At 43.9% G+C, this 12,946-nt stretch overlaps 1 protein-coding gene across 1 annotated transcript; it reads left to right on the plus strand.

Annotated features, from left to right (window-relative positions):
* The first annotated feature begins 891 nt into the window (after positions 1-891).
* On the plus strand, positions 892-8,926 carry LOC133140858 (bile salt-activated lipase-like). The gene is made up of 9 exons (XM_061261125.1): positions 892-954; positions 3,022-3,169; positions 3,623-3,742; positions 5,582-5,779; positions 6,463-6,593; positions 6,980-7,087; positions 7,674-7,788; positions 7,920-8,106; positions 8,719-8,926. Exons 1-9 carry the CDS (start codon positions 892-894, stop codon positions 8,924-8,926), a joined length of 1,278 nt encoding a protein of 425 aa, XP_061117109.1.
* Positions 8,927-12,946: the final 4,020 nt, after the last annotated feature.

The raw sequence follows: 12,946 nt of genomic DNA on the forward strand, positions 1-12,946 counted from the left end.
GGCACAGTAGTCCAACAGCTACATAAAACAGGGATACCTTGTTTCAGCTCTCCATGATGCAGGCAGACCTGGGCCAAATACATAATTGTTTTGGATTCAAATATACTTTACTAAACTTGGTGTATTAGAACCTGTGAGTATACTCTAAAATATTTTTTAAATCACCTTCTGGTCCTCTTGGTTGGCTCCAGGTAAAATCAATCAAGCATAGAAGCATTTGAATCCAAAACAATTACATGTTTGACCAAGGTCTGGATGTCTAAAATGTATAAGTTGAGCAGCTGTGTGGATTAGTGGCCTGGGAATATGGCCTGGAGGTAATGCATTCAAACCCTGGTGGGACACTATTGTTGTTCATTTTTAAAGTATTTCCCTTGAAATATTTAAGTAAAAATGATCTTTTCCATAAATGTATTAATCATACTATACAGATATATATATCATTATTGCTTACATTTTCATTTTCATTGTCATTGAATTCACATGACCAAGTGTGCTTTATACAGGGAATCTAGGGGAAACAGTCAAACAGAATACAAAACAGATCTCAAAGCTTTTAATCTGGCTGTAGTGTTAATTGGATATTAAGGGAGGGATGTTTAAGGTGGCCGATGGTCTGGGACCAGGGTAGGGACAGAGGGGTCACTGAGGCCTACTGTTGCTCTGAGATGTACCGCTGTAGGGAAAATATCCACTCCACTTGGCCATTGCATTGTGCCGCTAACATTTACTGTGCCACTCAATCTTTGATTACATTGTGATATGGTTACCATGAAGGTCACTTGTTCCAACCTAAAAAAAAGGCAATGAGATTGGGGAAACCACGAGACGTACAGCTGTATAAATAGCAAGAAAAACTTTATTACGCCTGTCTGTGTGTTGTTGATGGTGATGACTATGCTGAGGAGTCTCGTGGCAGTTGCCCTGTGCCTGGGGTCCACATCTGCAGCAACTGTAGGTATTTCCGCTCAGAAGCAGGGGGGGGGGGGGGGGGTCTTTTTGTATTGCTTTGCTTGTTTGCTAATGCATAATTTGGGATTAGTATGTCATCCATCTTTTCCCACTGGTTCAGTTCAGGAGGCGAAAGAATCAAACCTGGATACTTCTGCTTAAAATCCCGGTTCCCACAATGATCACCCTGGTGTAAAACTGGAAAGGAAAACACGGCTGCAAATATTGTCATAATTAATAACTAACCTCAGCTATTGCTTTCTACCCCCACAAAAATTTAAAATCCCCTTACTTCACAGAACTGAATCTTTTTATGGAAAGTGTCAGCAAAGCAAGAACTGGCTTGACAAATGAGGGTAGGCAATGACTACTTCACACTTTCAAACCGGTTTTTGCCTTCCATCTGTCTCATTTTCACTTTCGCCAAGCCCGAGTCTGGGCACCAAACCTAGGTCAAATGCATAATTCATCATTATTTTAACTCTTTACAGTCTTTGTCGGTATTTGAGAACACGCAAATCCCTGGGAGCTGTCTGTAAAACATGCTGTTCACCAAAACTGTGTCATATGAAACAGGGCTTTAGGTACTGAATATTGCAAAAAAAAATACATGCTTCACTGTTCTCTGAAGTATTTTATAATGATCCAGTTTTGTTGAAAACTGTACTTCCCGCAGGAAATAATAAGTATAAAAATAAATATTTTCATGAATTTCAGGTCTTTTGTGGTTTGGTGTAGTGTTATTCTGTTTGCTGTAGTCAATTACTGATAATAAAACTACTATTGGGGTGAGTTCTATTACAAGGAAATACAGTGCAGTGCAGAAGTATTTGGACAGTACAATTTCTGTTCTCTTGGTTCGGTACTCCAGCACATTCCATCCATCCATCCATCCATTATCTGAACAGGGTCCTGAACAGGGTTGCAGGGGGGCTGGAGCCTATCCCAGCATACATTGGGCGAAAGGCAGGAATACACCCTGGACAGGTTGCCAGTCCATCGCAGGGCACAGACACCATTCACTCACACACTCATACCCATGGGCAATTTAGACTCTCCAATCAGCCTAACCTGCATGTCTTTGGACTGTGGGAGGAAACCGGAGTACCCGGAGGAAACCCACGCAGACACGGGGAGAACATGCAAACTCCGCACAGAGAGGCCCCTGCCGACGGGGATTCAAACCCAGGACCTCCTTGCTGTGAGGCGGCAGTGCTACCCACTGCACCATCCGTGTCACCCGGATTTGAAATTAAACAATGAATATATCGTCATCAATATATCAGCTGTTTCTGATTAGTCAGGTATATTCAATCGCTTTGTTGGTGCAGGTATAAGAAAGCTTTCAGTACCTAGTCTTGATTCTAGCCTTTTGATTGCATTTGGAGTCTGTTTTAGGCATTTGTCAACATGAGGACCAGAGCTGTGCCAATGACAGGCAAGGAAGCCATTATGAGCCTGATAAATAAGAACACACCTGACTAATCAGGAACAGTCCAGAAGCCAACTGTCCAATTACTTTTGGTACCCTAAAATGGGGGGACTGAATAAAAAGGGATGTAATTCCAACACAGATCACCTGATATGGATGCAAATACCCACAAATTAAACAGAGTCTGCAAACCTCATGTGAATTGTTTAAGTTCAAATGCTGGAGTATAGAGCCAAAAGAACATAAATTGTATTACTGTCCAAATACTTATGAAATTTGATTGACATTTGTCAAACCAACAATGCATTTTAAAAACTGAAAACACTTCAGACGAATGGTGTCGTTACTAAGGTGCAATCCACATTGTTCTACCAGTAGAGGTCGCCACAGTAAGGGTATTGTAAGATGGAGAAAAAAAGAGGTTGTGTTTTGCTTTGAGGCGTTAACTCCAAATTAACTTTATCAGTGGGTCAACATACTACACCTTCTTCTTAAATACTTATTCTTATTATTCTTTAATATTTGACTTGTGTAGAAGTCATGATTGATATTCAAACTCAAAGTGACCATTGGCAGGGGTAATTAGTCCCCTCTAGTAGTGTGAATTGTGACCCATCATACCCACGGTGTGCCTGCAGTTGGGGGCTGTGTCCACTGAGGGTGGGATGGTGGAAGGGACCAACCACCGACTGGGACTCTTCAGCTCGATTGATGTCTTCAAGGGGGTTCCCTTCGCTGCTCCCCCCGGCAGATTTGAGAAGCCAAAACCTCACCCGGGCTGGGAAGGTATGTATCATTGCCTAATGTTATGAATTCCCCCCATGATTCATTTTAAATACAATAGTAATACTAAAATAAGATGAACTACAGTTTCGTAACATTTTGGCCTTTTCAGTTTCTTTGTTTGTTTTTTTTTGGCAGGCTATTAGTGATCAATGTGGATGTACCATCCTGACTTCACTGCAAAAAAATGCAAGGCATTCCTTGTCTTAACAAGTGTTTTAGTCTTGTAACAAGAAAATATTGGCTTGTATGAAGTTACAGTTTGCTTGACAAGTTACATTTTCTTGCTCCATTGGCAAATCTTGAATCTTGTTTTTTGTATTTTTTTTTGCAACAAAGTAGAAGTAAGATTTTAAGTCAAAAAATTTTTTTGGCAGTGCACTAAATTATTTGAGCATACTGTGTCTCAAACTCACCAACCAGTACCCCCCCCAGTGTCCATTCCTGTCCCAACAGGGGTGTTGAAGGCCACCAAGTACCAGAACAGGTGTCTTCAGGTGACTCTGATGCAGATGGGCACTCACGGAAGCGAGAACTGCCTCTACCTCAACATCTGGGTCCCCCAGGGGCGTACAGGTACCCTGAGAAACCAGTGCTGGTATAGCCGTTAAGCCTTCAGGCTACTTTGAGCGCAACTCCCTCCCCAATGCTGAAAACCTGATGCAACAAGCAAATACTTCTCTTAAATTTAAAACAAACTCCATTTGAGTGACAGCTGCCATTGGTCTCTCAGAGAAGCAGAGACAAATATATGCATGTGTAGGCCTTCGTTCGTAGTTTGTTGCAGTAGAAGGCTTGTTTAGAGATGCAATGCCGTTATTGAGCATTGTTGCAGTGTTATAAAGAAACCGTGGTACTCTTTTAAGACAAATCACACAAGGGTGACATGTCATGAAGACATCCATCCACGCTCTCAGTTAACTGGGAAACTGGGAAGTGAGCTGGCAGGTTGATGACAGACTGGAAGGAACCAGAGGAGAAAGCGCTCAGGCAACAGTCAGAGGAAAACGATTATTCTTGCTGGTCCAGACAGCAGTTAACATTGCAACGATTGGTTACACATCAGGTTGCTAGGCAGTTTTGCCTAGTCATTTTTTTTTTACTTTTTACATTAAAACACCACATCATGCCATAAAATACAATAAGTCTTCATCACTGGTTGGCTCCATCTGCCCATATGGAAATCTAAAATATGCGTCATATATGTCAGTTTTGTTTTTATATGGGGGCATATGTATATGGTCATATATTCCATTTTCGTATGGGTGTTATCCCCTGTGCTGCCCTCTCACCAACAGTCCACACCCTAGAGGGTGGAAGATAGCAGAAACAAATAACCTGGAACAAAACATTTAGTGAGCAGTGGAACAGCATAAGAAGGGATGAGAGGTGTAGTGTATACTAAAGCGAGTGATCAATGATTAACAGAGTGACTACGTATTGGAGCACATACTGTAGGTGTGTATGTGTATTTGTATTTGTATTGAACACGGAAAGGCGGTTGGTAAGTTCTCTGTTTCCTTTGCCTCTGTGTGTGCCTGAAGGAATGCGGAACTGACATCATCTCATACCACAGACCAACACCTCTCCTGTCAGGAATCAAAGCTGAACAACATCATAAATTATGCATTAAATCAGTGCCGTTCAAGTTCAGTCCCCCTGCGTAAGCTGTCAATTTTTCTTAAATCACCCTTTTCATGTTCCAAGGGATTATTCACCCTCTTAAGTCACATTATGCTGGAGATACACATTGTGCTACGTATATAAGAGAAAGAGAAACGAATGACAGAAAATGGTAATGAGCCGAACCTGCATTGTGTTATGTTTAAGTGAATCATTATTAAAGAATTTATTCAACACGTTGTTAATTAGGACCCAATCGATTCATCTTTAATTTGATCAGTTAAACGTTTTGTTAATTGTTCACAATATAGCACAATAAGCACAATATGAACATGGGGCTTTTATTGGCATGGCATGCACAGCTATTTCTGACATTATGCTGCTTACGAGGGTAAATATTTCCTCTAGACATGAATAGCACCCAATTAAGAATAATCAACAGCCTCTCGAAATTCTGGGATTGCAACTGTGGTTGGAATGATAAAAGCATACACAAGGGGGCCCAGTGAACTGAACTTGAGAACCACAGTATAAAATAAATTAAATTACGCAACAATTATTGCACCTTTCCAAATTAATTGTGTGACGGGCTAATGTGTCCCAGACACACGAACAAGCTTAGTGCAAACTGTAACTGGAGGATAGACAGATATTAGAAAATAGAGTAGCTCAATAGGTGATTATACAGGGGGACATCAAAGTTGGCATCTCAGTCACAGGAAAAATCACATCCCTACAGTGACCTCTGCCATGTGACAGGAAGTGAGACGGTTGCTCTCGTTCTCCACATAGTGTCCACTGGCCTGCCAGTCATGATCTACATCTTTGGAGGGGCGTTTCTCCTGGGGGCATCGAACGACGTCAGCTTCATGGGAAACTCGCTGTACGACGGCGAGGAGGTCGCCAAAAGGGGCAACGTCATCGTAGTGACGGTCAACTACCGTGTGGGCACCCTGGGGTTCCTCAGCACCGGAGACGCCAGGGGACCCGGTGAGTCACTCCTTTGAGCTGGGATTGGACAGGGCTGTTGTCAGGCGGAGGGTGTGATTTTTGTTGGAGCAATTTAGGGCCACAACAATATCCTTGTTTAGGGTTACTAAAACCCGTGGCCTGGCTCTGCTGGGCACCAGCAGTCTGCCTGCGCCAGCTGCACAGGAAGGGTACTGCTACAGAACTGTGCAGCACAGCTGGGGAACGGCAGAGCAGAAAGACGGGCAGCACATGCCTTCAGGGGAGGGCACGCACTTGCCTGCACTCTCCCGGTTCCGTGGACGACGTTTCGCCAAAGAGAAGGCGGCCGATGAACACGAGCAGGCATTCCAAAGCGGGAGAAAAGGGGAGCGCTGCGATTGGCCCGACAAAGATAAAAGGGCGGAATGGCGCTGCGGAGCACAGCGTGTGGGGAAAACTAAACTGCAGCTGTCGGATGATGTGTGTGACATATGCTTCCCACAAGACAGCCCACCTGGGACCGCAGCACACCAGTGTAACTTACCGTTTCCCCTGCATTATTCATCGGCTTCGCGGGGCAACTCACACGGCTCATGCTTTACACGTTATACATTTACTCGCGCGCGGCTGCTCACCCAGGCGACGCAGCGGAAGGGGCCTCGCCCGAGGGCTGGACGCCTGGCCCGCTGTCGGGGTTTTAACCGAGCCGTTTCCCGTGACAGGGAACTACGGGCTGTGGGACCAACATGCGGCCATCGCCTGGGTCCACCGCAACATCCGGGCCTTCGGGGGAGACCGGGAAAACATCACCGTCTTCGGCCAATCCGCCGGCTCCGTCGGCGTCAGCTTCCAAGTACGTGAGTCACGGGAGAGAGGAGAGAGTGACAGGTTTGTTTCTGTGGCGTGGTGCTCGTCACTCCCCCCCCCCCCCCCCCAACCCCCTGGCTTCTGACAACGAATGAAGCTTTGTGAAGCAGCTTCTCCCATGTGTCCTTTTGTCTATTTTTAAATATAGAAACATTATTGTCTCTTTCTTTCTATTGCTCTGTCAAAGGATTAAGACAGCCTTTAATAGCATGTCAGCAGCTATCCACTTTGGCAGCTTCAATTCAAATAAGACAAAAGACCAACTGCTCCTTCCTTCCTGACCAGAAATAGAAAATGAGCATCTCTCTTGTGAGAATACATGTGAAAAATATCTCCCTCCATCTCTCCCTCTCTCCCCCATCCCTGCCTCAGATGCTGTCTCCCTATAACAGGGGCTTGTTCAAGCGAGCTATCTCCCAGTGCGGGGTGGCTCTGAGCCCCTGGGCCATGCAGAGGGACCCCCTGGCTTTAGCCCAGAAGGTTTGTGTTCACGGGGGAAGTGATTAACTGCTGTTAACGGTCAGCAGGGACAGCTGATGTCACTAGCATTCACCCTATGCATATACATTTGGATAAGCTCCACAAAATCATTCATGTTTGGTTTACCATGTGAAATATCCTTTTAAATGATTTTATTTAACATAACTGGTTTAGTTGTATTACATTTCTATCAACATCATGTTTATATGAGTTATTTAACTTATACAGTACCTACTTTTTGAGCTTAAATGTACCTATCTTATCTATTCCGTAGATCCGAGTTGAATTTACACAAAGGTCCGGATTAAATATATTCACGCCAAGCATCACACAAATAGTATGCAAGTAGCCTACTGCTCACTTAATTTTATGACGTGAACGTCATTACTTAAATTAATTGAGTTATTTGAGCATATTCAAAATATTCATAATATTTGCATGATTGTATTATTTGACTGTATCAAACTCAAATCATATAGGGACTGCAAAAAAACAAAAAATAAGCCAGTCAACAAGCATTTTAGTCGTAAAGTCTGGTCTCCCCCTGGAGGGAGTGGAGTGACACTGTCTCAGCCTGCCTCTACAGGTGGCTGAGAGGGTGGGCTGCCCTACAGGGGAGGAAATGATGGCCTGTCTGAAGATCACAGACCCCGTGGTCCTCACTACGGCAGGCAAGCTGGCCCTGGGGGACATTGGAAAAGGTCAGTACAGGCCTGGAACAGACTGCCTCGGGGACTGTTCAGTGCAGATTGTCCACTGCACATGAATCCTAGGGATGAGGAAAAGGATCACTGGATGTTGGAATGACCCAGAATTCACCTGGCTCATTCAGGTCCTGTGGTGTATCTACTGGAGCTGTCCCCCGTTGTAGACGGGGACTTCATCCCTGATCATCCCAGCAAACTGTTCCACAATGCTGCGGACATCGACTACATTGCTGGCACCAACAGCATGGACGGCCATCTTTTTGCCGGCATGGACATACCCTCCATCAATCAGAAACGCAATCCCACTTACCCGTGAGTGTTGTAGGGTGTACAATTGAAAACACACACACACACACACACACACACACACACACTTTTGTTAAACAAGATTGTTAAACCAGACCATTGTTACCCAATATGAGTATACAGTATTACGATTATAATGTGGATTGTTATTTTTAAGACGTATGTATATTATTCTGAAGGATAGTATTTGGGCACAATACATAGTATATTATGTATTACTATATGTTTATTTTTTTATCAATTGCTGGTCAATCACAGTGACACCAAATGCACATCCTTATGTCCCTTTATTATGTATTATTTGTGACTGCAATGCCCATTCTCTCTCTCCTGGAAAACAGCACTGCAAAACAAAACATATAAATAGATATATTGATGAATTAATATACCTCACTGGAAGTTTAGATGTCCAGGGATTCAACCACAAGCACCACAAGTGGTTATAAGTAATTACTACCTTCAGGCCCAGGGTGCTCTTCATTGTTTGGTATGTTTTGGTCGTCACTTCTACACCTGCTTTGTTTGAGGAAGTAACCATAATTGATGTGTGGAGTAGATTTCTCCACGGTGAGAACAATAGTGAAATCAGACTCTGAAACATCCTCACTTTCCCTGCAGGGAGGATATTAAAATGCTGTTGGCAGGGCTGACAAAAGACAAAGGAGAGGTGGGTGTAAACTCCTCATTCAGCATGTACACACAAAGCTGGGTCCCTGAACCTGACCAGGAGACCGTCAAGCGGACCGTGGTGGACATCGAGACGGACTACCTCTTCCTGGTGCCAACCCAGACAGCCCTCCACCTGCACTCCAGCAATGCCAAGTAAGGCCATTATTCATACCGCACCTGTTCAGGAAAGGGTACATAAAGAAGCTAAACATAAACACAAACATAAAAGGGGCTTTGTTTGATATCATTGAACCAGGAAAGAAAGTTCCCGCACAGTGACGCTGAGTACTGCAATGTATTTGTGCTGTTTCTTTTTCTATGTCCTAACCTGCTCCTATTCAACACTCCTGTAAGTTACTTTTAAATGTCTTCAGTGGAATAGTGAAGGTATGTCCTCCTCCTCACCTTTTCGTCACCCCGCTCCCCACCTGTTGAATGACAGCGGCCTAAGACCACATGTTAGAACCCTATGCTGTATGGCGTGCAGTCACCTTCATCCTATTTTAATGATTAGTCATCCTGATTTCACAGAAAGACTGTTTGTGCAGAGAAACGCCTTAGCTGTCCGCCATCGCAGTTTTGTCCCCACCTTCCTCCATCCTCTGCCTCGTCATACAGGGGCGCAAAGACGCACTCCTACGTGTTCTCAATGCCCACCCGGATCCCTGGCTTCCCCAGCTGGATGGGGGCGGACCACGCTGAGGACGTTCAGTACGTTTTTGGCAAGCCCTTCTCCTCGCCCCTCATCTACCTCCCCCGTCACCGCGACGTCTCCGAGTGCATGATCAGTTACTGGACCAACTTTGCCAGAACCGGGTAAATGCGGCCGCCATCTCCTGCCGAAGCAGCCTGTTAGCCACAGCCACAACGCCTGCTTCCAAGTGCAACACGTCGCAGCTTCTCAGACATAAGCTTGCCGCTAAATCATTCCGTCTCACACGGTTACACTTTCTGTCTTTGCCACCTTGTGATAGACATCGTCTAATGGTGAGGCCTCATTATGCACCTAGCCTAATTAACCTTGTTTGGGTCTGGTACTGCTGCACTGTGCATGTGAAGTGTGCTTGAAAACCCATATGGGTGAAACCTGTGAAAATACTGTGTTGAACTATGGTCAAAATATACATAAAGTAATTTGACAAGATGAAGGTTAATATTAATACATATAAACGAAGGACCCATTTGCTGTATGTACTTTTGTCTCAATCTACTGTATCTGATGTGTCAGTCAATCAGAATGTTTTACATTCTATGTTTATATGGAACTGGGCATGACATAGAATGCACAGATAATGCTTCAAACACTTCGGCAAAAAACAAACACATTCGATCTGTCACTCATACACTGATAGTGAGTGGGACATCACCAGAACATAAGCTGTTAAATACAGATGTTTAAACAACATGGTTATACTCCAGGTTTACTGATCAGAGTGGTTCAGGCTTATAGAAATGTATGGCTTCTTGATAAAAGGCAGAAATCACAGCATTTTGTAAGATGGGGGATGGGTGGGGATAATTCTATCGAGTTGCAAAGTCACAGAATTTTGGAAGGCAAACTATTTTATGGGGAAAATGCCATACTGTCTCTTCCTCTAAAAATGATTCCTACTGACTAAGCTTGCCCTTATCTTTTGACTTGTGTTCCCATTGCTGCTCAACACAGTGACCCAAACAAAGGAGAGTCTAGAGTCCCTGTCAACTGGCCCCCCTTCACAAGTACCGGACGCTATTACCTGGAGATCAACAACAGGATGAATAAGGACTCCATCAAGAATGACCTGCGCGTTCACTTTGTCCACTATTGGACATCGACCTACGCCAACTTGCCTTCATTTCCTTGAAAGGGGGGATGCCTTTGACAGAACATCATTTCCCTCCTGTTTAATTCATTGCATGCATAATGTTCTCATAATTATTGTGGATATCTCATAATTATAAGTGGATATTTTGTTCAACCAGCCATATTTATAACCGACCAACTGGACTTGACTGCGACATATTTCAAAGCTCAATTCATGCGAAGAATGCAGCCGAATGCTTGATGTGTTCAGCTATATAAATTATATCTGACATGGGAGCAGAACATACCAGGCTTCTAAACAGACTTCATACTGTGCAGAGAATGGTTTTCCCCTTGATTTTAAGACACCTAACTCCCAAATGCTCCTGACGAGCTGGTCGGCGCCTTGCATGGCAGCCAATCGCCGTTGGTGTGTGAGTGTGTGTATGAATGTGTAAAACCCCACGCTAACCCAACGACGGCATTTAGCGAGGGCTGAAGGTATCAGCGTGCTCGTCCTTCTGGTGGTGCTGAAAGAATACTAATAGGGTTAAAAATTAGTGGCCCCTATGCGGAGAGTCTAGATCAGCCAATAAATCAACCATGATACAAAGACAGGAGTACCACTCTGCCTTCCGCTCTTTACTGGTCCGGGCTGACCAAGAATCTCCACAATAGGGCCAATATATTCACCTTCGTTTATCTGACTCCATTTTAGAATAATAATTTAGATTAGTTATCCACATTAAGTAGATTTCTTATTGATAATTTTGACTTGATCGCTATAGGAATCCTGTACTGAGAAGAACTCGCTGAACAATCCTCTGCTGGTACCACCGCATGTCACATTGTGCGTTATGTGCACGTCTCACGAACTGACTAGCTATCTGTAGTCATTACAGAGGTCGCAGGAATAGCTACTCTCGGGTATATCTGTTTACAGCCTAGGGACCCAAGCAGACCAACATAGCTACGGCTGTGCTCGACATGAATGAACTACCATGCGGAGGCGAGGGATTTACCAACATAGGTCTACGGGTGCTATATGCCGTGATACAGTAAGTGGAAATAATCATCCTCCCTAGACCAGTTCGAGGGGGTAAACCACGCATTCCCTGTGTAACATTAAGTGTCAGTAAGGAAAACCAAACAGATCAAGTTTTAACAATTTTATTTTACCAGGCAGGTTACATACACGTAATTACATACTAGTTCCAAATCAAAAAACATTACAACGGAAACCAAATTACGGAGTCTTAAAAGTCATACCTGGTAATAAAAGCTACATACGGGAGCCTGGCTACAGACACCCTGTACGTAGAAATTACGTGCACAGAGTGCACAGGAGGCTGATTGCATTCTCCCAGATTGCTTAGTTTACTGTCCTTAACCTCCTAAGACCTGGCGTACACATGCGTGGACTCCACATTTTGGGCTGTACAACCATAATACTTCATTCTTAAGACCGAGAGTCCACATATGTGGACATCATTTTTCTCAAAAATGGGTCACCCATCTGTAATTTGGAGCCACGCCTCCCCAGGAAACGCAGGGGGGTTGAGGCACATGGCTTTCACTGGGGCAGAGCTCCACACAGTTTCTCCTGGTTGGTTATGATGTCCATGGTTTGCTGTTGCAGAAATAAAACCATTGCACCAGTCGCACTGAAACAATCAGAATAATACCAAACATGAATATTATCTAAACTGACTTTGTCATGAAACATCCAGTGCTGCACACATCATTTAGTGACTGAGTAAAAGGGGGGTTCAGGAGAAGGTCAGGGCCTAGCAGGAAGTATTTCCTCCCAACCTCTCTGTGCCGGAAAAATTGTTGCCCTGTCGTAACGAGTTTCACGGCTGGAGGCCTGAGTCTTCCCCCACAGGCTCCTGCCCGTATGGGTGCGGAGATAAGGGGGGGTTAAATTACTTTACAGCCACATATTCCACAATACCAGAGGAAGCCAGCAAGTTGACCAGCCCTGAGTGATAATAATAGTTAATAATGATTTCCGCCTTACAAATGGGTGAATGAGAAGCATCAATTGTACAGCGCTTTGGATAAAGGCGCTATATAAATGCCGACCATTTAAATTTTGGCAAGAGAAAAGAGATGTGTTGCTTCGTTAAATAAGACATATGATATTGCCAGATAACGATGCGGTTAATAGAAAAATTAATTCTGTTAAGCTGATGCCGTAGTAATAAACAAATAAAAAGCACTGTTAGTTACGTTGTATCCTCAAGGTCCCAGAAATTATTTGTATTTGCCTTGTAGGGGACATGAGTCTCTGGCCTTAATATCAAGAATTGTATACTCTACTATGCTGAAACCTACATCACATGTTAAAAATTAAATAAATGTTAATTTTGTTTCATTTGTCATCCAAGACAC

Source organism: Conger conger, chromosome 11, assembly GCF_963514075.1.
Source record: "Conger conger chromosome 11, fConCon1.1, whole genome shotgun sequence".
NCBI classification, from domain to species: domain Eukaryota; kingdom Metazoa; phylum Chordata; class Actinopteri; order Anguilliformes; family Congridae; genus Conger; species Conger conger.